General features: G+C 56.6%; 1 protein-coding gene across 18 annotated transcripts; it reads left to right on the top strand.

Moving 5' to 3' along the window:
- Positions 1–95: 95 nt before the first annotated feature.
- On the top strand, positions 96–23,350 carry SMPD4 (sphingomyelin phosphodiesterase 4). Of its 18 annotated transcripts, none has more exons than XM_070516615.1 (20): positions 96–225; positions 1,888–1,968; positions 3,631–3,717; positions 4,588–4,730; positions 5,139–5,214; positions 5,768–5,876; positions 5,957–6,009; positions 6,581–6,642; positions 8,697–8,829; positions 11,671–11,742; positions 14,511–14,642; positions 17,392–17,537; positions 18,281–18,371; positions 18,671–18,771; positions 19,376–19,539; positions 19,996–20,201; positions 20,783–21,016; positions 21,304–21,435; positions 21,626–21,754; positions 21,888–23,350. In XM_070516615.1, exons 1-20 carry the CDS (start codon positions 151–153, stop codon positions 22,215–22,217), a joined length of 2,556 nt encoding a protein of 851 aa, XP_070372716.1. In that variant the 5' UTR covers positions 96–150; the 3' UTR covers positions 22,218–23,350. The 18 variants fall into 18 exon arrangements, with proteins under 18 accessions (XP_070372716.1, XP_044631276.1, XP_070372717.1 ...); XM_044775341.2 differs by having other exon boundaries at positions 14,511–14,672; XM_070516616.1 differs by having other exon boundaries at positions 97–225; positions 14,511–14,597.
- The last annotated feature ends 1,824 nt before the right edge of the window (positions 23,351–25,174 follow it).

Genomic DNA, 25,174 nt, shown 5'->3' with positions numbered 1-25,174 from the left:
CGCAGCTGTCCCTCCCTGCGCACGCGCCGCCAGAGGCGGAGACGCAAAACTTGGCCGTCGTTTTGCGCAGGCGCCTTCAGAGGTAGAGGCTCCCATTGGTTGCGGCCCGTTTCCCGCCCAGTCAGGGGACGAGACGCCACGCGCAGCTTGATGACGACATTTGGGCGCTCGGTAACTGAACGGCAGCCTCTGTCCGTGAGGCAAGCGACGCTGTGGACTCCACACGTGAGTGGCGGGAGCCGTGCGCGGGACCGCCCCGCGTCCTAGCTGCCTCCCCGAACCTCCGCCGGAGCCGTCGCCGTTCCTCCGCGAGCCCCGGGCCGGGCCAGGCCGGGCCGGCAGCGCTCTCCTGCCACCTTCCTGCCGCCTCCCGCGCCCGTCCCGGCGGTGCTCGGTTACCGCGCGGTGAGCGGGCCGGAGGAGGGGAGCTCCGATTAAAGTGGAGCCTCGGGTCAGCCAGAGGTGTGGCCCCCGAGCCCTCCTCCCCGTGTGGCTCGATCTCCGAGCCTCAGTTTCCCCATCTGTAGGAGGGGCCGCCGAGGCTCGCCTCACAGGACGCCGGTGAGCCGGAGCGGGAGCAGAGCGGCCGCGGGGAGGGGTGGTGCGACCGGCGTCGCTGGGCGCTGCGGCTCTCGGAAGAGCCCGCTGAGGCGGGAGCCGCTCCGGAGGGCGGGGCGGGAGGCGCGGGAGGCGTGCTGGCAGCCGGGCCCAGGCGGAGAGACGCCGCCTCCTCTGGGGCCCGGGTCGCGCCTGCGGCCTCTTCCTCCCGCCGCTGCCCGGGTGGCGCCCCTGAGCGCGGGTGCTCTCCTCTCGTCTCACCTCCGCGCCACCGCCTCGCTCTGGAGCGGGCGCCCTCTTCCCGGGAGCCCTGGGCCCCGTCCTGCGGCGGGGCTTCCGTCTTCCTCAGCCGGCGTTCACAGCAGGGCGCACTGCCGGGCGGCGGACACGCGCGTGTCCGCTCAGCCCTCGGCCGCCGCCGCAGCCCGCCTTCGGCGTGGGCACAGCCCTCCGGAGGACCCCGCCTCCGGTCTACTCGTCCGGGCCTGGGTCTTCCGTGTGGGGCCGGGGCGGAGGCGGGCGTCTGCGGAGCTGGTCCCGTTATCCTGACGGCTCTTGCAGAGGCTCCCTGGGCGCGCTGTCCCCCCGAGCGCCCGTTCAGCCGAGGCGACACGGAGGCCATGGCCGCCTGTCCCCTGAGAGACCGCGAGCAGGTCTGTGTGTGTGGCTCCCGGCCCTGCCCGTTACCCGCCGGCCAGGGCGAGGGGCTCGGCTTCTCTCCGTCTCCGGCTGCTCGTCTGTGCGGCGCCGGGGCTGGTGTGAGGCCGGGCTTTCTGTTCTCGCTTAATTAAGAAGCCAGAGGTTTACAGCCCCTGCGCTTGCTGCCTCCCAGCCACGCGGCGTCCGCCTCTCCTGTGCCCGGAGGCCCTGGGGGAGACTCTGCTTCCGCGCCCGTCCAGGCGGCAGCAGCTCCCTGGGGCTGTGGGACGGGGGCTGCGTCTCCCGCCTGTCCTCCGCGGCTGCTCTGCAGCGGCCCCCCGACTGGAGGCTCTCGCGGTGTCTGCAGAGTCCCGTCCCCTCAGTGCCTAGCGGGGCAGGGGCGCTGGAGGCTGTCTGTAGAGGTCTGCCTGCCCCCCAGGGTTGAGTGAGAAGTGCTGGGGAGCCCTTCCACCAGCCCGGCTCCTGGCAGGGCTGTGCCAGCGCCACCCAGCGTTGGCGAGGACCCCCCTCGAGCTTGGTGAGGCTGGCGCTGTGCACGCGGGAGAGGCGCCTTCCGTGGGACGCGGGCCTGGCCTGCAGCGGGTGGTCACCAGCCTGTCCCTGTGTTACACTGTGAGGCGGGCAGCGTTCTGCGGAGGCAGGTGCTGAGGTTTCCTCTTGCTTCCACAGTGCTTTCCTGAGACGGCGGTTTCCACCTCCACGGGAGCTGTCATGGCATTCCCTCACCTGCAGCAGCCCAGCTTCCTACTGGTGAGTGTGGCATGAGGACATTCGTGTAGCCGAGGGACTGGAGCCTGCTTTCCACAGGCTGGAAGAACTCTCCCGTGGGTGTTCTGGGGCGTGTGATGGGAGTAACACTGGACTGGCTTAGAATCCTTAGGTTTGACTCTGCCTCCTGTTGGTGCAGGACCTTGGGGTTACTCAACCGCTAAGCCCTGGTTGTCTCATCTACAAGACGAATTGATTCAAACGCCGTTTTCTTATTTCCCAGGGTGTGGGGAAGAGCAGTGAAAAGGATGTAGGTCCGAATTGTCACGTCTCGTAATTCCTTACACAAAAGTGAGGTGTTTTAATAATCATGACTGTTGTCAGTGAAAAATGGAGGGACACGGCTATGCTGGGGGCCACCAGAACTATACTTAAGCATTAAGCATAATCCTGAGAAGTTAGTGTGAGGCGGATGTCAGTGGCGAAAGTTTCTAATTTCACTTCCTAGAAGATGCTTTCGGTAAACTTTTACTTGGGACGTTCTTCCTCAGTGCACCCTCTGGAGCCAACAGATCTGCCCCATGGCCTGAACAGCTCAGGTCTCCGCCTCTGCCTGAGCTCTGTGGACTCTGCCCCCATTAGCAAGTGGACAAACCCTCTTGGTTAAAATTCTGGCATTTCCTCCGGATGTTTATCCATTTGCATGGAGGCTTCTTTTCTTCGTGGAGTCAGGACACATAGTGCTTTCCTGCGCCCCGTGACCTCAGGTATATGTCCTCAGTCCTTGTCCTCGATGTTCTCTCTCCATCACCTTCATGATTAGTGTCGGCACTTGGCTGAAACTATCTGCGGTTTTTAGCCTGCCTTATTTCTTTTTTTCTTTTGCTGAGGAACGTTCGCCCTAAGCTATTATCTGTTGCCAATCTTCCTCTTTTTGCTTGAGGAAGCTTTACCCCAAGCTAATATCTGTGCCAGTCTTTCTCTACTTCGTATGTGGGTCACTGCCACAGTACAGCTGCCAATGAGTGGTGTAGGTCCTGGGAACCGAACCTGGGCCACCAAAGCGGAGCGTGCCAAACTTAACCACTAGGCTATGGTGCAAGCTCTTGCCTTATTTCTTAAGGTGATGAATTTAGTAGGTTCATTATCTACTGAGTAGAGGACATCTTGGTTAAGAGGACTTAAATGACAACAAATGACACCATCATACCATTGGTCATTCTCACTGGTGATCACAGTGGGGTGAATCAAGAGTGGTCAGTCATGGGAAATCTCCAGTTCATGTGTGCACACTGGGTGAGTGCTCTGTGGTCTTTGAGGGGTGCCCTACACAATAGGGGTCCTCTCCTGCTGTGGGGTTGACCCTGGAGCTGACCCCTTGCTTTCGGATCAGATGGAAGTCACTTTTGTTATGCTAATGTGCAGTTCTCTCAGGTAACTGGAGGTGCCTGAAGGAGGGTGCTGGGAAGCAAGCCTGAGAATCACTGGTCTAGAGAGCATAGGACCTTGCCTCTCTTCTAGTAGCATCCTTTAGGCCACTGACACATACATGACCTGATGGATGAGGTGTTGGAGAATCAGGCCAGTGGTGTGTGTCTGAGTCCTGCCCAGCATTTGGATTTCTCTTTTGACTTGAGCCAGAATATCAGCAAAAGCTGCAAGATGAATATGCTCCTGATTTTTTTGATTTGTTCTGTCTTCTAGGCTAGTCTGAAAGCTGACTCTGTAAATAAACCCTTTGCTCAGCGCTGCCAAGACTTGGTTAAAGTCATTGAAGATTTTCCAGCAAAGGTACAGCTCTGCTAGTGTCTCTGGGATGTGACTCAGACACTCCTTAAGAAACGTTATTACTGATCCTCACGTCTGAGCACTGGCCTGTGGAGGCCTGACCTGGTATTGTGACTGTCACGTTTATAGACACATTTAAACATGTGAACACGTAAACCAGGGGTCCTCGACCGTAGATGCTTGTGTCCCATGTGGGATACTTGGCGACGTCTGGAGACATTTTTAGTTGTCAGATGCATATAGTGCTACTAGTATTGAGTCAGTGGGAGCTAGGCATGCCGGTAACCATCTCAGTGCACAGGACAGCCCCCACAACAAAGAAGTGTCCAACTCAAAATGTCAGCAGTGCCAAGGTTGGAAACCCTGATGTAAATACTGAAAACGTATATTTACGTCACATGTGGAATTGTCAAATAGTAAGGGTAAGTAAGTGCAAGAAGTTGGCCTGGACAAGGAGTTACTACCAAATGACAGTAAGTCATAGTTTCAAGGGCCCACTCTGAGACAGGAGGTTGAGGCCCTTTTTAATAAAACTCTCTTCAGATCAGAAATTTCTGACATTTTTTTAAAAACCTTTTAATCATAGACTGACTTCATTAATTGGCCGACACGTGAAGCAGTCTTGCTTGCTATGCCACGCAACCACAGCGAAAGAATCCAAAGCTGCTCCTCCTGTTGGCACTGTTGTGCCAGGGTTCCTGTGGGTCTCTGAACCAGGGAGTGACATCCTCAGAGCACTGGGCCCGAGAGGGAGGTGGGCAGCATGTGGTGCAAGACTAGAGCTGGGCGGGGAGGCCCACATGGCACACAGCCCCTCCGTGGGCACTGGTCCTCGGCGAGCCTGCCCAAAGCCTCACTGGCACGCTGTTTCAGGAGCTGCAGACCATCTTCCCATGGCTGGTAGAGAGCATCTTCGGCAGCTTGGATGGCGTCCTCGTTGGCTGGAACCTCCGCTGCTTACAGGGACGTGTGAGCCCTGTAGAGTACAGCATTGCAATGGAATTTCTAGACCCTGGGTAAGTAGGTTTGTCACCTGAGGGGCTGGGTGTTTTCCTGTTGTGACCCCCCCCTTTTTTTTTTTTGAGGAAGATTAGCCCTGAGCTGACATCTGCAGCCAATCCTCCTCTTTTTGCTGAGGAAGACTGGCCCTGAGCTGACGTCCATGCCCATCCTTCTCTACTTTTCTTTTCATGTGTGGGATGCCTGCCACAGCATAGCTTGACAAGCAGTGCGTAGGTCCATACCCGGGATCCAAACCAGTGACCCTGGGCCACCAAAGCAGAACGTGCAAACTTAATCACTGCACCACCAGGCCAGCCCACCCCATTTTTAAATCACTCTATTTTTCAAAGTTAAAAAACAATCAAAGCAAGATGGTTTGTAGTTCATTTGCCCTGTGCTTGTTGGTTTAATTTCATCTTCAGTGGCCCGATGATGAAGCTGGTCTATAAACTGCAAGCTGAAGACTATAAGTTTGATTTTCCGGTCTCCTACCTGCCTGTAAGTACACCATGTGAGGACAGCCATGCTGGGGGCGGAGAGCCCTATGCAGCGGCTGCGGTAGTGGTGGGTGGGCCAGCCCTCAGAGGGGCTGTGACAGTGGGCAAGAGAAGCCACAGTGTCTGTTCAGGGCCCAGGAGGCATCACAAGTTGCAGTTTTAGTGGTTTTTATAAAGATCACTCCAAACTCTGCCGATGGGGAAAGCGCCGTGCCGCCTGGTGACAGGCAGGGCCGTGTGACTGGTCACTTTGTTTTTCCAGGTTTGTAGTCCTGCAGGGCAAATTAAGGGGTGACTTGCTTGGTGGGTATGAGAAGCACAGGAGATGGGATTTATCAAGAGCCTGGCTACACTCAGAAACATGCACAGCTGCTGTCCTTGCTGTTTGCACATCTTTGTGAAGGCTCCTTTGCTCAAGTGCCACGCAGAGACAGCACTGGTCCCACGGGCAGGGTCTCTGTACTGGTCTCCTCAACAGCCTTCCCAAAGGGCTGCGCCACATGTGGGGCACCGTGCCGGGACCTGCCCACAAGCCCGCCTCCCTCTCCCCGCAGGGTCCTGTGAAGGCCTCCATCCAGGAGCGCGTGCTCCCAGACAGCCCTCTGTACCACAACAAGGTCCAGTTTCCCCCGCCTGGGGGCCTCGGTCTGAACCTGGCTCTCAGTATCCTTTTTGTCAGCCCTGAGGGTGGGAGGCTGTGGGTGGCCAGCAACCGTGCCATTTGCCCCTAACACTGCCTTCAGGTCCGTTTGAGTATTACCTGTTCTTCTTTGCGTTGAGCCTCATCACTCAGAAGGTACAGAAGCGATGTCTGTGAGCGGTTTGCTTTTGCAAAGCCCCTCGTGAAGGGTGGGGGCCATGACCCCGGGCTCTTGTTTTCACACGGAGAAGAGGGAGCTTGGATTTGCCCGAGCGCCACCTGTCGGCCCTTCCTTGTCTTCTGTTTCTCCTTTTCCTTTCCCGCCTCCTTTCTGCGGGTCCTCCTTTCATTCTGCCTCCAGCCTTTGCCCTTCAAGCCATCCTTACTTAGTGAGGACGACAGGCTGGTGGGCAGACTTACCAGCCAGTGTGGGGTGACCTGAGCACCCCAGGTGGCGGTCAGGGAGGCTTCCCACAGAAGGTGCTTGCTGGGCGTGGGGTCAGGGTGGAGGTGCCGGGGTGTTCACATGCTGGCAGGACTGAGGGGTCTAGTGAGGCCCTCTGCAGTGGGAACTTTTCTGGCATTGCCCTGGGTGCTCGTGGGCCAGCCTCGGGGACACAGCCCACGTCCCACGGCCTCCCTGCATTGAGTCAAGCCTGCAATTGCTGGGGTCAGCAGCCTGGGGTGACACCCAGAGCCACACGCTAATGTGAGTTTCATTTTCTAGCCACTCCCCGGAGCCCTGCACATTCGTACTTCAGACTGTGCCTATTTCATCCTGGTGGACAGGTACCTCTCATGGTTTCTGCCCACAGAAGGCAATGTGCTCCCCCTACTCTCCTCTAGTCCGGGGGCACCCAGCCCCTCACCAGCTCCCAGGTAAGGCTCTTGGCCAGTGCCTGAGGTGGCCAATGCCTCCTGTTAGCCGTTAAGGCCTGGCCCTTCCCCGAGGCAGTGGCCCAGTCAGTGGGCACTGCTTATGGGGACGATGGTGCCACTCTTTGTCCAGGGTTCCCTGATTTTTCTTATACCTGAGATTCCCCATCTTCACCTGCCGAGGCAGACTGGAGGGTGAGGGTGAGGAGGACATCTGTATTTTGGTTTTCAGGAGGCATCCCTGCACTGTCAGGTCCTGTGGCCTCATTGACAGGGCCTGGCTCTGATGTGGGAACAGGCTGTGTTCTGCCTGTAGCAGCCCCCATCACATGCAGCACCCAAGCCTCACACTGAGGCAGTGAGCAGGGTGGCAGATGACTTGAAGGTGAGAGCTGATTGATGGTGTTGGGCCGATGGTTCTGGAGAGAAAGAACTTGTAGGCAGGCCATGGAAGGTTGACCCATGGACAAATGAGAATAGTAGGAATCTGTGTGGGCTCCAGGACCAAGTCTTGGCCTGAACCAGAGGCCTTGGGGTGAAGAGCCTTTTGTGTCAATCCAAGCAGGCTGGACTGTGCAGGAGGGGAATGAGCACCAGCCTGAGCCCAAGGGTGAACTGGGGACTGCTGAGCCCTAAACGTGGGGCCTCTTGGCCAACTCTCCCCAGGAGACCCCTCTGCCCCGGCAGCTGCCGCCTGTGCTCCTCTGAGCCCTCCTCCACCTCACTGGCCCCTTGCCTTCCCTGGGAGGCTGCAGGCAGGCTCTTTCCTGCAGGTGCTGGCCACTCACATCTGCTGGTCCATGCCATGCCATTACCCCAAATTCCCACGTGTGGACAGATGCCCCCAAGGAAAAGGCGTTGAAAGTGGGGGCACAGAAGTGGGGAGAGGCTTCCCTGGCATTGGTGATGCTGCGGCCGAGAAGGAGGACTTGGGTGGGCCGGGTTCATTCCCTCTCCAGGGCAGACTTCAGCTGCCAGGCAGTTTTCTAGGCCCAATTTTGTTTGCTGTTTCAACATACAATTTCAGACTTACAGAAAAGTTGCTGCACACAACATTAAGAACTTTCAGAGACTCTTCACCCAGATTTTTGAATTGTTTCATCCTCTCTCAATTTATCTGCATAGGTTTCTTTCTGCGCCATGTGAATAAGTTGTAGATGTGATGCCCCGTAACCTCTTAATGTTTCAGAGTGTGTTTCCTAAAAGCGGTGCATTCTCCTTCATAACCACAGCACTTCCATCCAGATCAGGGAGTTCGTATTGCTACCAGGCCACCATCTAATCCTCAGACCCCACTCAGGTTTCACCAGCTGCCCTGCTAATGTCTGCTGCCTGGCTGGCACCCAGAGCAGGTCCACTCGCTGCATGCAGTTGTCACTTTAGTGACCGTCAGTCTGGAGCGGTCCCTCAGTCTTTCCTTACCTTCACGCCTTTAAAGTGTGCAGCCTGGGTGTGGGTGTTCTCAGGTGTTTCCTTTGGATCAGGCCCAGGGTGGGTGTTGGAAGGAGCACTGCAGCTGTGGCCCAGGGTGTCTGTCCCCCATTACTGGTGACATTAGCTTGATCACTGGGCTAAGGGGTGTTGGCCAGGTTTTCCTGCTGTAAAGTTAAAGACTTTGTGCCCAAATTAATTAACAAGGGGGATTTAGTGGGAAAATATACTAAGACTATGCAGTTATCACTAGTGTTAGCATCCCCTGATGATCCTCAGCCAGATCAGCTATTAATAAGTTGGTTGCCAACTGATGCTTTTCTGATTTCCTCACTCTTACATGTATTAGTGGGTACCCTATGGTAAGGAAGACTTTTGTCTTCTATTTATTTGTATGTATCAACATGGACTTGGGGGTCATTGTATGATTGAACAGACTGTAATCATTACTGCTGTCATTGATTTTGAAGTCCAGATCGCCCCTGCTTATGCCAGCAGGAGTCCCTAACTAAGGCCTGCTTCTGTGTCTCCCTCAGGACGCCAGCCATGCCTTTTGCTTCCTATGGCCTCCACCACACCAGCCTCCTGAAGCGACACATCTCTCATCAGACATCTGTGAATGCAGACCCTGCCTCCCATGAGATCTGGAGGTCAGAAACTCTGCTCCAGGTGAGAGCCAAGGCAGCTCTTCTCTGCTTCCATTTCAAATAAACTGCTCAGCCACCTTCTACCCTGTGGGGCAGAGGCCTAAAGACTGCCCCTCATCCTGTGGGTGGTTCTAAATTGTTAGTATTTTCCTACTGTGATGTTTAGAAAACAGAGATGGAAGAAATTTGCCCACCTGTCTAACCTATATGTCATTGGGAGTGTTTTTCATCCCAGGATTCCCTGTCCACAGTTTTGTTTTTCTCATGGTGATGTAATAGCTGTGCAGTCTTCTAGTTTCCAATGGATCCGTGTAAATGCTCTCCCCACCCCACCTGACCTGGCCTTTCTGACCCATTCCCATGTCTATGTTTCCTGGGATCACCATCCTGTGGGTATAAACCCTACGCCAGCAACATTTTTATGACGCTGAGTGGAGAGGTCCCTCAAAGACTTCACCTCAGTCGGCAGGCAGCCCCCAGCCCTTCCATGTCAGGGGATCCAAAAGGGTGGTGGAGGGGCCGGCCTGGTGGCGCAGCGGTTAAGTTCACACGTTCCACTTCTTGGTGGCCAGGGGTTTCACCGGTTCGGATTCTGGGTGTAGACATGGCACTGCTTGGCAAGTGCCATGCTGTGGTAGGCGTCCCACGTATAAAGCAGAGGAGGATGGGCATGGGTGTTAGCCCAGGGCCAGTCTTCTTCAGCCAAAAACAGGAGGATTGGCAGTACTTAGCTCAGGGCTAATCTTCCTCCAAAAAAACCCCCAAAAAACAAAAGGGTGGCGGCGGGACCCTTTGTCTGCCCATATGCGGGCTCCAGACCCTCCCTCAGGCATGGGCTGGCTCATTTCCACAGTGCACCGCTGGCACCCCCCAGGCTTGAGTGTCTCTTCCAAACACATCTTGGAGGAATTTGGCTGGTTCTGACCCTGGATTCTGGAGTTGTTGAGTTGGTAACTGCAAGCATTGCTTGTTGACAGCCTGGAATGTGTATAAAATGGGACTCTGTCCCCCCTACCCTGTACGTCACTCTTGGCGTGTGGGTTGCTGTGCTTTTTGAGGCTTCCATGTTGTTGTCACAGCAGCACCGGGAGGTCGGACAGCTGGAATTATCATCTGTGTTCACAGAAGGGTCTCCTGGTGCTTCCAGTGGCCCACACTGATGTGGGCTCTCGCTCTGCCAGCCTGTGAGGAGGGCAGGCCACCAAGATGAGCTTACAGGGCAGAACTGGAGGGTTATTTCCTGGACTGAAATGCTCGTGCTCTTTTTTTTTTTTTTTTAATTAAAAAAGTTTTTAGGACTTGTGGTAAAATACATAAAATTTACCACCTTAACACTTTTAAAGTGTACACTCAGTAGTGTTAAATGTGTTCACATGGTTATAATGTATCTGCAGAACTTTGTCATGCTGTAAAACTGAACCTCTATACCCATTAAACAATAATTGCTCATTTACCCCTTCCCCCAGCCCCTGGCAACCACCACACTACTTTCTGTCTCTGTGAATTTGACTACTCTAGGTATCTAGATGAGTGGAATCACACAGTATTTGTCTTTTTAGGACTGACATATTTCACTTAGCATAGTGTCTTCAGGGTTCATTCACATTGTAGCATGTCAGAATTTCCTTCCTTCAGGCCGAATAATATTCCATTGTATGGATATACCACATTTTGTTTATCCATTCATCTGTTGATGGTCACTTGGGTAGCTTCCAGTTCTTGGCTACTGAAAATAATACTGCTATTAAGACGGATATGCAAATATCTCTTTGAGACTCTACTTTCAGTTTCTGGGAGGTATATACCCAGAAGTGTAATTGCTGGACCATCCGGTAATTCTCTTTAATTTTTTGAGGAACCACCTTACTGTTTTCCACGGTAGCTGCACCACTTTACATTCCTTCCATTAATGCACAAAGGTTCCAATTCGTCTGCATCCTCACCAGTGCTTGTTATTTTCTGTGTTTTGATTATAACTATCCTCATGGCTATGAGGTGGTATCTCATTGTGATTTTGGTTAGCATTGTCCTAATGATTAGTGGTGTTGAATATCTTCTCAGGTCCTTATTGGCTGTTTGCCACTTGTCCTCTTTGGAGAAATGTCTATTCAAATCCTTTGCCTATTTTTGAATTCAGTTGTTGTTTTATTTTTGTTGCTGAGTTTTAGGGTTTCTCTATATAGCCTGATATTAATCCCTTATCAGATATGTAATTTGCAAATATTTTCCCCCATTCTGTGGCTTGCCTTTTTATTCCGTTGATAGTGCCTTTTTTTTTTTTAAAGATTTTATTTTTTCCTTTTTCTCCCCAAAGCCCCCCCCCCGGTACATAGTTATATATTCTTCGTTGTGGGTCCTTCTAGTTGTGGTATGTGGGACGCTGCTTCAGCGTGGTTTGATGAGCGGTGCCATGTCCGCGCCCAGGATTTGAACCAACGAAACACTGGGCCGCCTGCAGCGGAGCGCGCAAACTTAACCACTCGGCCACGGGGCCAGCCCCTTCGTCGATAGTGCCTTTTGATGCACAAAAGTTTTTAATTTTCATGAAGTCCAGTTTGTCTATTTTTTTCCTTTGTAGTGTGTGCTTTTGGAGTCGTATCTAAGAAATCATTGCCAAATTCAATGTCATGAAGTTTTCTCCCCGTTTGCTTCTAAGAGTTTTATAGTTTCAGCTCTTACATTTAACTCTTTGATCCATTTTGAGTTATTTTTTGTATGTGGTGTGAGGTAAGGGTCCTGCTTATTCATTTGCATGTGGAGATCCTGGTTGCTGGCAGCATTTGTTGAAAAGACTGTCCTTTCCCCATTAAATGGTGGTGATGCCTTGTTGAACATCATTAGACCAGCTAATACTCTTTTGCAGGTTTTTGTTGAAATGTGGCTTCATCATTATTCCTTGGAGATGTACCAAAAAATGCAGTCCCCTCATGCCAAGGTATGTTGCCACAGCCTTTTCCCATCTCCTGCTCTGGCCCTGGTGTGCCTGGTCAGCCTGCTGCTTCCTGTCCTCGATCGCAGCTACTTTCTGAGGGCTGGATAGTGGGAAGCAGAAACCCACCTTCACCCCTCACTGAGTTGCTGAACAGCAGGTGGGTTTTGTTCTGTGGTGGGTTTGCACCCTAGGGCTGGAGGCCTGTGCTCTCTGGGGTCCTCCCCGTGCTAATCCCAGAGCCGCCTCCCTGGCAGCATGAGCAGATGAAGTTGTGGTGCTTGTGTTCTGGGGCTGGGGGAGCTGTGATGCCTCTGGGAGTCACGTCCAGGTCTGTCCCCTCTACCGTCACAGTGCCTCCTGCTTTCCCCCTGAGGTGGCCCCTGGCAGACCCAGCCCACCCTGGTGCCCACGCTGCCCTCCACTTCCTCTAGAGCGTTGACAGGCAGCCATTTTGGGGGTGGGTGGGGTCTGACACCTTCCCACACACGCCCTGGCCTGTCCTCTCCTCGCTTTTCCCCCATCTCTTGTTGGGCAGCACACTGTGTGCTGCTGAAGGCAGCATTGGCCTGTAACTGCGTCCACAGCTTCTGTGCACCAGTTTGTTCCTCACACTTGGCTTTTGTCACTGCCAGATAGAATTCTCGAGGGCTTCCCTAAGAATTACGGATCCTGGGTGAAAATTGAGGAGGGCAGCCTGCAGGTTTTGCTGTGTGATTCTTGGGAGAAGCCGTGGTTCTCCTGCTTCAGAGCCTTGGCCACCAGTTCTGCGGCCCCAGTGCTCTGCTGTATGGACGCTGGGGGTGTGCAGCCCCTGCCACTGCTCTCTTAAAGTGCAGGGCACCCTAAATCTCCATCCTTGGCGTCACATGGGAGGAGGAGGAAAGCCAGGACTCTGTCCTGGACCTCTCATGTTGCAAAGCCCCTGCACTGCCCTCTTGCTTCCAGAGCAGACTTGCTGCATGTTCCTGGCCAGTGCATGAGTAATCGGGCCAGGGGGCTTCTCCCCTGGGGTCCTGGGAGCCTTGCTCAGCCCCTGTGCGTGTGGCTTGATCTGCAGAGGCCGCTTTGCTGTATTGCCTTCCTGTCTGCTCTCCTGAGCCGGTGGAAGCACGCCCATCTTAATTTTTAGTAGTAGATCTGCCAGCCAAAAGGCCTTCTGCACTGTGTGTCTCCTGGGAGCCCTGGGGTCAGTGTTCCTGGTGTTAGGGATGCAGGAGGTGCAGCTCCTGGAGGTCCCACAGTGGGTCCGTGGCTGGGCAGGGTCCCGTGTATACTGCTCCCAGAGGCCCAGGCCTCCATTGACCCCAGCTTGCCGAGTGGGGCTTCTGGAGGGGCCAGTCGTAAGGACAGCCACAGCCCTGCAGCCTGCAGGCCACTGTGGGGCCTGCCTTGCGTTCCTGCAGGTAGGGGCAGGGACCCAACGGGGGACCTGTGTGTTCCCTCAGCCCTCACTGAGAGCTGCAGCCAAGCCCAGGATTGGCTGGAGGAAGGCTGTGAAGGGCCCCCACCTCATTGCTCTGCTCCTTCCCAGCCCTGCTCTGCGTGTCTCTGGCTGTGCCTGTTTCCTCAGAGTCTGGCACATGTGCTCTGACCTCTCCTCTGTGAAGCCCAGTGGGGCATGCTGCTCAGGTGGGAGGCTGGCCCTCACGGGGCAGGATGTGTGCGGGGCCGGCTCTGAGCTGTGCTTGGCTGAAGGGGGCTGCTTCAGCAGGCCTCGATGCTGCAGCAGGTAGGGCTAAGGGTCCTGGGCTGGGAGCCAGATAGCATGCCCTCTCAGCTGTTGTCCCCGGTGTCCATGGCTGTCCCAGCTTCAGGGTTCTAGCCGCCTCAGGGTGTGTGTGGCCGTGGCCAGATTCTCAGGGACTTCTGACATTGGAACTGATGGAAGGCTCTGTATCTGGAGGGTGGAGGTCCTGGTGAGGTAGAGGCTGATCTTCCCAGAACTAGAACGGATGAGTGTTTGGGCCACTTGAGCTATTTCTGGAATGTGGGGTGTAGAGGGTGCCAGGTGAGCCTGTGCTGCCTTTGGGAACCCATCCCCAGGCAGAGGGATCCGTTCAGGACGGGACACTGATTGGATGTTAGAGCCAGGAATTGAGCACATCATGTATCGCCTTAGTGAATTTCTCGTCGGGACAACCCAGGGAAGTCCAATAAATTACATATTTTTCCTTCCTGGCCAGAGAGGCCTCCATGTGGAACTGGCTCCTCAAAAGTTTCTGTGAGCCTCAGGGCCTTCAGGGCCTTGGTGGCCAGCAGTGTGTCCCAGTAAGGCCCCTGGGCTTCTGGTGGGCGGCAGCATGCATGCACTGCACACACTGTGATCAGGGTTGAGAGAGAGCAGGACCCTCTGGAAGGAGAGTGAGTGTGGCTGACCTCAGGGAGCTGGAGAGGCCTTCAGGCCCCGGCGACATGGAGGGGGCTGCCCAGGTGACCTTGAGGGTCTGTCCTTCCCTAGTCCCTCTGCCTGGGAGGTGGAGGAGCATGCCCTCCTCGGGCCTGGCTCCGGTCCACCCCCCGGAGGGTGGGGCTGGTCTGGGCGGCTGAGAGGGGATGTCTCCTGGCCTGAGGCTGCTGGGCTGTGGTTGTTGGATTGTCACTGACCTGCTTTTGTTTTTGTTGTTTTCTCTCCTTACTTCTGGGCTCGTTCTCACTTTTTTTCTCTCCCCACTCTCCCCTTCCCTTCTGCCCTGCCTCCGCTTCTCCTCTGCCCTCTGCCCCTGCCCCGCCCCCACCTTTTCTCTTGGCTTCTCTATTTTGTTGTCTCTCAGCTGGAGGTTCTGCACTACCGACTCAGTGTCTCCAGCGCCCTCCACAGCCCTGCCCAACCCAGCCTCCAGGCCCTCCACGCCTACCAAGTACTGGCCGCTCTCGTTTTGTTCCTTTTCACGCCTGCCCGTGGTGTAAGCCACAGAGCTAACGTCAGTGCAGTGGTAAAGCGAGGGGCTGGCAGGGGGCTGGCTGGGGGTGATTCAGAGACCTGTTCCAGGCAGATTGAGGCCCATGTCTGTGAGGAGGGAGCAGTAGGGGTCAGCCTTCAACCTGGCCCAGCCCCAGCTTTGCAGACTAGCCTGGGTTGGGGTGTGCATCATGTGGCAGGGAGCAAGGCAGATGACCCCGGCTTGCTATGGGATCACAGAACCTGCCTAGCCAAGCCCTAAGCCAGCTGAGGTGTTGCAGTTCTCAGGTGTTGGAGGGCTCTGTGCTTGGTCCTGGTTCGAGGGAGCGAAATGGTGCAGCCTTTGCAGTGGCCTGACTTGCCCGCGGCCCGCGGTGCAGGCCTGGCACTCAGGAACTGACTGAGGAGGCAGAGGCCCTGGGACCTGTGGGTGGTATGGTTCTGCCAACCCGAGCCATGTGTGAGGCAGAGTGTAAGGAGAATGTGGTGCTCAGCCCCCAGCCCAGAGAGTCTGTCAATCCCTGGGCGAGCCAGGGCCTGGCCTTCTCCTCTGAGCCTGGCCTCTTGTGGCCTCGTGGAATCCTCTAGAGGCAGATGAGAACCGGTGGTGATCTCATGGCGACTGTGGTCTGCTTAGGCGAAGTGACCAGTGTGTGGACAAATCTGAGGTCAGTGATGTGGAGTTCAGACCTGGAGGCTGTTTCAGGCCAACAATCTGTGGTTCCTTGATTCACAAGATGCTTGCCAGGAAGTCTGGACAGGAACCACACAAACGTGTATCTGGAGCCGTGTTCATGGCCAAGGGCCCGTCCAGTCACCCTGGGTGGGAACACACAGCACTGACCTTGAGAACAAGATGAGGAATCACGTTTTGCTGGGATGGGATGGTGAGTGCAGTTCACAGCGAGTTTCCCGCTCAGAAGCAGCAGCTGCAAGGGGGAGGGAAAGGAACAGTCCAGAAGGGCTGGTGTGGACGGCTGGGCACAGGAGTGGGGGCCATTCCGGCCTCTGTTGGGGAGGGTCTCACTTGGCTACAAGCAGGGTCCCTGGAGAAGCATCCTGGCTGCCTTCCCTTCCAAGGAGGGCCGAGAGCCCTGGGAGAGGCATACAGAGCTCCAGCGAGAGCCAGGCCCGTGAGAAATGCTGCAGGCTTTGGAAAGGTGTCCTTAAAAGGGGAGGAGGCCATGTGCAGCTATAGTCAGAGACTCCCATGGGGATTTGGCTCAGGAGGGTGGGGAATTGGAGGAAAATAAGTTTGACTTGACAAACCTAGACGGAAGATCACCCGAGAGGGTTCCAGTGTGGTTGCTGGGGTCATGTGGGGGGAGCCTGGCTCTACAGAAACACCGCAGAAGGTGGGACGAGGTAGGGCAGGGGTCCCTGTTCCCAAGTGGATGCGCTCGCCTCCCCTGAGCCGACAGGGTGGTAACCAGGGTCAGAGCAAGGGGCCAGGAATGAGAGAGGGGAGGCTCCCGGTGGGGAGTCATGGCCTGGCATTGGTGCCCTATGGTCTTAGATGCCCTTTTAGTCTTATTATTATTAAAATCTTCCTTTTTTCTCAAAACAATGCAAGTTCCTTGCACAAAGACTTAAAAAATGTAGATAAGCAAAAGAAAATTACCTCTGGCCTCCTGGAGTTCCATCCCCAGATGTAGTGCCCCGTGGGATGTGTCACCTGGGCCTGTGGCAGTGTTTCCATAACAGAGCTGAGTGGACGGGGCTGTGGGCAGCAGTGGCGCCAGGGCTGGGGCTTGGGGCCCGTGTGAGGCCTGCTGCACCTGGGATGTGCCAGGAGGTGGGGCTTGTGCCAGCCTCAGCACTGCATGGGATTTGGACACGGCTGCTAAATGCTCCTCCGTCAAGGTTATGGAGGCCCCAGGGGACTGGGGATGAGGGTAGGAGAGGAGCGTGTCGCTCTGGACACCCCAGAGCTGGGAGCCATGCTGTCCACCACTTCCTCAGGGTCCCCACCCTGATCTCCATTGCTGAATGGCCAGCACTCGGCTCTCCTCTCAGGTCTGGGTCTCAGAGATCCTTCATGGACTCCATGAATCGAAAGTTCGGCTCCAGATTGAGGGTGGCTTGGTTTGGGGGTTGTGTTAACCACAGGTCCATTAGTAAGGGAGGAAGGGCTGCCATAGGCTGAGCCCCAAAGAGCCGTGTCCAGGAGGGGGAGCAGGTGGGAGGGTGGGGTTGCGGCAGGAAGAGGACCTGGGGAGGGGTTCACCCAAAAGGGAAAGCCGTGGCCCTAGTGAGCTGTCTGCACATGCCCGGGAGGTGGGCAGGGGACCCCCAAATCCAGATCACAGTGGATGCTGGCTTGCCCTGCCCCCTGCTCCTTCTCCTCCAGCTAGCTGGGAGCTGGGGACCCAGATGGGCAGCAGTGACCTGAGTCGCCCACAGAGGGTGCAGAAAAGGGGTCTGAAGCACGCAGGGAAGCCCTTGGCAGACATGTCTGTTTTAGGAAGCCATCCCAGGGCACACGGCAGGCACTGGGCCAGGCGCTTCACCGCTTTGAGCCTGTCTCTGGTAGACCCAGCCGTTAGACCCAGCAGCACGTGGCTCATCTGCCCGGTGCCAGGCACGGGTGGGGCCTGCGGTGGCCCACTGCCAGCCCAGCCCACCTCTCCTGTCAGGGAAGCAGAGAGACAGGCCCAGGCTGAGTGGGGTCAGCCCTGGGGGCCGAGCACAGGGAGAGCTGGGAGTCCTCCTCCTGACCGCGTGGTCCTGAGGCCACGCCCTCCCCACCTTAGGAGCCGTTCATGCCCACGGAGGAGCATGTGCTGGTGGTGCGTCTGCTGCTGAAGCACCTGCACGCCTTCTCCCACAGCCTGAAGGCCGAGCAGCTCTCTCCCTCCGCCCACTCCCACGCCGCCAGCCCCTTGGAGGAGTTCAAACGGTGGGTACGGGGCCATCGGCAGGGCTCCTGTCCCCAGCTGGCCGCCTCCTTGTCCCACACACACATGTCATCCACAGTGACATCTGCCCAGGTGTGTGAGACCTCTGCAGGCTGGGGCAGGTGGGAAATCACCTTGTCCCCTCCTGGGTCTGTCTGCTCACCCCCTACAGGCCCCTCAGAGTCTTGGCAACAGAGCCGGGTCGGGGCTGCCCAGTTGCTTCTCCGGCTGCCGTGGCCTTTCCTTCCAGGCTTGCCCTCTTCAGTGGAAAGAGCCAGGCTGGCTGGGCCAAGGCCTCATCTTGCTGCTCCACCTTGTCCATCCTCCCCAGCGCTGGGCAGGAGTGGGAGCTCTGCGTTGACAGTGTTCCACAGAGCACCCAGGAAAGGCAGCGGGCTGGGAGCACCTCCACAGCAGGTGGCTCAGTTGTGACTGGAGACCGCGCTCTGTGCTGCTCCCTGCTCCCCCCACGTTAGGAGAAGGCTGGGGTGGTGGCCTGACTCTCAGGCTCACTGGGACCAGCAGAGTGAGCAACTTGTGTGGGGTGAGCTGAGGTGAAGTGCACACAGAGCCATGCTGGGTCAGCTGTGCGTGTGCTGTGTGTCCTTTGACGTTCTCTAACCTCTCTGAACCTTGGTCCTTTCCTCTGAAGAATGGGGCTACAGTAGGAGGCCTCACCCCCAGGGGTGCCCCCTGGCAGAGCCGACCCTTGCAAATGGGAGGTGACCCTCCCCTCTCCCTGCAGGGCCGCTGTCCCGAGGTTTGTCCAGCAGAAGCTCTACCTCTTCCTGCAGCACTGCTTCGGCCACTGGCCCCTGGACGCGTCGTTCAGAGCCGTGAGTGTCAGCCTGTCACAGCTTCGCCTTTGCCCTCCATGTGCCCTTGATGACAGAGGTCCTGGGGGGCAGACATGGGAGGGACTCAGCTGTTCACTCTCAGGGCCATGGGAAGAGACCAGAACCAGTGGCACCCCTGCCCTCCCCAGCAGAGCCGAAGCCCGTGGCTCAGGCTGCACCTGCTCCCTGAGCTCCTCCCGGGAACTGGCTCCAGGCCACACAAGGATTCGGCCCAAAGCCTAGCCCACAGCCACCTGCGTGCCAGTCACCGGGCCCTTGGGGCACACGTGTCTCCCCAGGTCCTGGAGATGTGGCTGAGCTACCTGCAGCCCTGGAGGTATGCGCCTGAGAAGCAGGCTCAGAGCAGTGACTCCCAGGCCCGGTGTGTGTCGGAGAGATGGTGAGCACTGGTACCCTATCCTCCCTGAGGGGACCTGCTTGAGGGGCCTCTTGGGGCTCTTCTCTGAGGGCCCACAGGGTAGGAGCACAGTCTGCCCCCTCCTTGACCCTGCTGTGTCTTGCCTGGGCCCTGGGATGGATTTCCTGCAGAAACTGTCTCCTTGCCATTATGGTCCCAGATGCATGGTTCACGCTTACCCCCAAACTGCCCCTCAACCCTTACTCACCAGCTCCCTGCATGGCAGCCGCCAAAACTGCCTCCCATTATCTCCTTGCAGCCCACCCCGGCCTGCCACTGGCACCTCTGCTCCTTGACCACCTTCCCCTGTGCGCCCCTCTGGGCCCTGGCCAACTCTGCTACAGTGGCCTTGATCCTGTAGGAAAGAGCCTCGTCCTGTGGAAGATTCCTTTGTCTGCAGGGGGCCTAGTCTCCCCTGCCTCTGTCCTGCCTCCTCCAGCCCCTCAGCCCCGATTTGTGATACCTCCATGAGGTCATGGCTGGGAAAAATGTGGAACCCCAGAAAGAGCAGGGTGCAGTGGAGGCGAGGCCAGTGCAGCCCTGCCTCCAGAAGGAGGTCTGGCCCGACACACTCCTCCATCCCCAGGGCGCCCTTTGTGCAGGAGAACCTGCTGATGTACACCAAGCTCTTTGTGGGCTTCCTGAGTCGTGCACTCCGCACCGACCTGGTCAGCCCCAAGAACGCACTCATGGTCTTCCGAGTGGCCAAAGTCTTTGCCCAGCCCAACCTGGCTGAAATGATCCAGAAAGGTAAGCCTTTGCTGGCAGATAGCAGCACTTAAAGAGGGACCCACAGACCCTGCGTGCACCGCATGGGCTTGTGGGTGGCCTTGGTGAAGGGTGCTGTGGGGACCCCTGGGGCACAGTGACGGGGTGATGGGGTGAGCCTGGCTGCTGCCCGCCTTACCCTGGTGCTGCTGGACTCGTGGCCGCGGGTGTGCCCAGTAGGAGGGGAAGCAGAGCTCCAAGCTTCGGCTCCCCAGTGACCCTGGTGGTGGCATCAAGAGATGATCTCGGTCCCAGTAATGCTTTCGTCTCAGCCAGCTTTGTGAGGCCTTGGCCTCTCTGGCTTCCTGCTGGTGAGGGGCTCCACGCCACGCGGTCACCCCCTCAGAAACCTTTGGAGGAGCTCAGGAAGCCTGTCCGTGGCAGCTGGGTATTTTGCGCCCTTGGAAGCCGAAGCCAGAGTCAGATCCTGCCTTCCAGGCGAGCAGCTGTTCCTGGAGCCCGAGCTGGTCATCCCCCACCGCCAACACCGCCTCCTCGCAGCTCCCCCATTCACCAGTAGCTTCCTGTCGTCATGGCCGCCTGCTGTCACCGACAACTCTTTCAAGGTGAAGAGCCATGTCTACGGCCTGGAGGGCCAGGACTGCAAGTACACCCCGATGTTCGGGCCCGAGGTCCGGACACTGGTGAGTGAGTCGGGGGTCTTCCGGGCCCCAGCACACAGGGAAGACCCGCTTGGTTCAGGAAAGAGAAAAGGAAGGCTGGTGTCAAGTAGATGCTGCTACAGCCCGGCGCCTTTGGTGCAGTGAAGTCTGATTATTTAATTTCTTTTTTTTTTTTTTTTTAAAGATTGGCCCTGAGTTAACATCTGATGCCAGTCTTTTTTGTTGTTGTTCTCCTCAAAGTCCCCCAGTACATAACTGTATATTCTACTTGTAGGTCCTTCTAATTCTACTGTGTGGGACGCCGCCTCAACATGGCTTGATAAGCGGTGCCATGTCCACACCCAGGATCTGGGCCAGCAAAACTCTGTCCCACCGAAGCAGAGAGCACGAACTTAACCACTCAGCCACGGGGCTGGCCCTTGATTCTTTTCTGATAATAAAGGCCGTGTTTGTTGGGAATTTCCCACACTTAGAGTACACATCTTAGTCTTTAAAGATCCTCGTCACATGGAAGCCACCCCTCCTGGCCGTCTGATCTGTTGGTGGCTGGGTGGTGTGAGGTGACACCCCTGAAGCAGGCTGACCTGCCCGTCTCCCCACAGGTCTTGCGCCTTGCTCAGCTCATCACGCAGGCCAAGCAGACTGCCAAGTGCCTCTCTGACCAGTGTGGGGAGAGCGCCGCAGCCCGGCCCTTTCTGTCATGGTTGGGCTTCTGCCCCACAGACACAAATGGCTCCTATGCAGCCAACGACCTGGATGAATTGGGACAAGACAGTGTCCGCAAGACGGATGAGTACCTGGAGAAGGCCCTGGAGTACCTGTGCCAGATGTTCCGAGTATGAGCCGTGGAGCTCTCCCCTCCTGGGGTTTGGTGCCACAACCCTCACCCCATGCCCAGGCAGGACCGGCCACCTGCCAGGACCTGGTGTGGTTCCTGCTGCACGGGGCCCCTGGGCTCCTCTGGTAGGAGATGCTGGCCCCTACCTGCAATGTCATGTCTGGGTTCCCTCGTTCTCACTGTTAGAGGCCCGGGCGGTGAACAGCAGTCTCCTCCCTCCCCTTGGAAACTGGAAGCGGGGGTGAGAAGCGGCCACTGCCTCATGAGGGGCTTCCTCTCTGACAGCTCAGCGAGGCCCAGCTCGCCCAGCTCACACTTGCCTTGGGGACAACTCAGGATGAGAATGGAAAGAAGCAGCTCCCAGACTGCATTGTGGGGGAGGACGGACTCATCCTCACGCCCCTGGGCCGATACCAGGTAAGGCCTGTGTCCCGCAGGGGTCTGGCTTTGTAGGCAGCGTGACCGTAGGTCCCACCAGCCTGTCCTTGTCTCCCCCGTCATCCCCAGAGCAGACACATCTCCTCTTAGTCATTGCCAAAGGTGTATTTTCTGGATTGTGCCCATGGCCTGGGTTTCATCTGGGGCTCTCCTCTCCTGCTGCTTCTAGATCATCAACGGGCTGCGCAAGTTTGACATCGAGTACCAGGGGGACGCGGAGTTGCAGCCCATCCGGAGCTATGAGATTGCCAGCCTGGTCCGCCTGCTCTTCCGGCTGTCCTCTGCCATCAACTGCAGGGTGAGTGTGCTCAGGAGGGCCACACCCTCATCTCTGTTGCCCCCTTCCTGTCCTCCCCAGTCTTGGGGAGAAGCCAGGTGGAGACTGCAGTCCCCGACCTGTGCCCATCCCCAGGCCTTTTTCTGTGCTCTAGTTCGCAGGCCAGATGGCAGCCCTGTGTTCCCGGGCCGACTTCCTCGGCAGCTTCTGTCGCTACCACCTCACGGAGCCCGGGCTGGCAGACAGGCACCTGCTGAGCCCTGTGCAGCGGGGTCGCACGGCTAGCCGTGCCCAGGGCCCCAGGCTCAGCCTGCGCTTCCTGGGCAGCTATCGGACGCTGCTGTCGCTGCTGCTGGCCTTCTTTGTGGCCTCTCTCTTCTGCATCGGGCCCCTGCCCTGCACTCTCCTCCTCGTGCTGGGCTACCTCCTCTACGCCGTGGCCATGACGCTGCTGACCGAGCGGGGCAAGCTGCACCACCTCTGACCGTGGGCTGGCCGTGTCCCTGGGCAAGTCAGTGGGATGGCCTCACGGCCCTTCCCTTAGACCAGGAAGGCCACCTCCGAGCCTGAGCCCAGTTGCCTTTGAGCTTCTAGGGGGTGTTTTCCTACAGCTTTGGAACCATCCGGAAGAACCTGAAATGAGAGGTACGCGGCGTCAAAGGGTCACAAGTCACCTAGCCACTGGGCCCTCCCTCCTTCCGTAAGCTGGAGGCCCCGCAGTGCGGTGGCTCTCGAGGCCTTTCCCTTCTTCAGCCATTTGAGGGTTTAGCCGTGTGAACCGCAGGAGTCAGGGTGTCCCTGGGAGGGGCTTTGGCCTCTGCCCTCGCTGTCCTTGAGGTAGGCAGTGTGTGGCGAGTCTCCTCTCCCCCCGGGACACCAGGACAGTAGCTCAGCCTCCGGCTTCAGGAAAGAATCAAAGACCCTAAAAGCGATTGGTGAGGAAATTAGATGACAGTTCTCTGATTCCTAATTTTAAAGCTACCTTTTGCCACATTTGGCAAAGCGAGGGTCATTTTCCTTCGTGTTCTCCCCGCCATCCTGAGGCTCGGCCGTGTGATTTTGCATTGAAGGAGAAAAGATCCTCCAGGAGCCCAGATGCTTAAGGAACAGTGCTTCCCCTCTGGCTCCCTTCCAGCCCCCGAGCCATCGAGTACGGTGCACAGCGGCTGCCTGGCACCACCACCTGGTCCGGGTTGGGCTCTCATCCCTGTGGGCGGAGGGGAGGCGGTGGGGCCGCCGAGTGGGGCATCTGGTCTACAACCAAAGACGATCAAAAGCATTTGTATCTTCAATAAAATAAAGTGCTCAGAGACGCAGTACCGTTCGATAACACCTGAGTGTTCACACGACACAACGGTTCTGTGTGCACTGTCAGAAACCATCCCCTGAGGTCTTGAGTGCCTTCCTTCATCGCACAGATGACGCTCGGAGAGAACAACGCCTCAACAGTGATTTTAAACCAAGTTTGCTTTTGTTTTTAAGTTTTCACGCTGTAAATGTTAGGCTTTGTATTTTGACGTAAACTCAAAACAATGGCATTTTTTGGGGCCTGTGACCAAACATCAAACCAGATTTATAACCGACCGCAGATCTGAATAAACCCGCTCTTGCTCCTGAGTCTTGTGGTGCCTGGGTTCAGCCTCTAGTGAGGTCACCTACACGGTCTGCTGAGCACTTGGGGACAGCAGAGACCACTGGGTACCCTGTTGTCCTCGCCCAGGGGGACAGTGCGTTCCTTTACAGTGGCAATAGGCCAATGCGGGTGTAACACTGAAGTTGCCGGGAGAGGGCAGGCCCCATGAGCTCGGGGAAGTGGGCCCAGAGTGGGCCTCAGCCAGCATAGGCCCGGAGCTGGGTCTGAGCAGAGGATTTTGCCTTCTGCTCAGCAGGTCAGAGTGGCCTTAATACAAACAGCTGACGATCCTGAGACATGTGTTGCATTTTTTTGTGGCTCTGGATGCTCAGAGCATCGTGCGTGCTGCTGGGAACTGAACTATGCACTGACCAGCCCACCAGAGCAGCCAGCCAGGAGGGGTCTATCCTGGCCTGAGTGAAATGTGCCCCTTTCCTTGGGCGGGGCAGTTGCTTCTGTCAGATGGAGATGAGAGATCCTCGTTCCTACAAGTTCACCATGAACAGATGACAGGCTTTCGTTACCAGACTCATTAATTCAAGAGAAAGCACATGAACAACTCTGAGATGATGGTCTGGGGTCAGATAGCAGTGGTACTGTTTCCCTACAACACCCCCAGTTGACGTCCAGCCCTGCCCATGAGGATGGGATGTCCCCCTTGACCTTCCATCTTTCTCCTGGTTTCACTGAAGCCTCACACACCACCCTCATCTACATTTCTCATGCTCTTTTTCTTCACCTGAAAACATTCTCCAGTCTAAAAAGCAAAAGCGAAATGCTCCCCTTCACCTATGCATCCATTAACTGAAACAGTCACCTACTGTGTGCATCTCCACTGTGCTGGGGACATGGAACAGGCAAGACTGCCCACTGCCCTGGGACCTCATGCTGCAGAGCCTAGAGTGATAAAGAGCGAAGAACAGTAAGGTCAAGGAGGGGATGGTCCAGTGGTCAGGGGCCTAGGAGGCAGTATCTAAGGAGAGCAGATGGCACATGAGAAGGACAGCCCACAGCCCACAGTGGCTGGTGCCCAGGGTGCCAGGGCAGCATGGGCAGCTGGGGTGCCAGCTGCTTCCAGGAGAGGGTAATGACCCTGAGTTAAACTTTGCAAAGGGCTCTTGCTGTAAAGTTGAGAGAGAAATGGGGGCCGAGAGCAGAGGCAAAAGCAAAGTCGGAAGGATGCTCAGGTGGCTGGGTGTGGACTTTGAGAGAAGTCCTAGAGTCATGACAGCTGGAAGAATGGGGTGCCTCGGGGTAGCGCAGGCCAGGGTAGGGGACGGGGACACATCGAGGAGGAAACAGACATCCAAGGGGAGAGGCTGTCAGCCTGGCTCAGGGGAGGTCAGGCAGGGGGGTGGGAATCCTTGCCATGCCATTCTCCACCCTCTCCCAGGACCCTCAGGAGTGGTGTGTGCCCTCTGCCTCCACCTCCTCAGCTCCCACTCGCCTTGACTTTCTGCTGTCTGGTTGCCACTCCAACTGCTGCCAAAGGGCCAAATTCAGATGCCTCTCAGAGCACACAGCCCCAGGCCTTCTGGCATCTCCATGATTCTTCTGAGGCTTCGTGCCAGCCACTCCCCAGCCCCTGAGGCTGTGCTGTTCCTCGGCGTTTGTCTAGTGGCATCTGGTGATATCCTAGCATGCTGTGTTGTACAGAATGTCATCTGGAAAGCTCTGAGTTTGTGCCTATGAAATCTTCCCCATTAAGAACTATGTTGTAGGCCACCCAGAAAGGAGGGTGCAGCCAGCTGTCTGCCTTGGGCGGCCCCCAACAGTCCAGTGCTGATTTCCTGCACCACTCCCCCTTT

This window comes from Equus asinus, chromosome 8, assembly GCF_041296235.1.
Source record: "Equus asinus isolate D_3611 breed Donkey chromosome 8, EquAss-T2T_v2, whole genome shotgun sequence".
In the NCBI taxonomy this organism is placed as follows: Eukaryota; Metazoa; Chordata; class Mammalia; order Perissodactyla; family Equidae; genus Equus; species Equus asinus.
The sequence above is the reverse complement of the archived record's forward strand: the minus strand, read 5'-3'. Positions and strand labels throughout refer to the sequence as shown.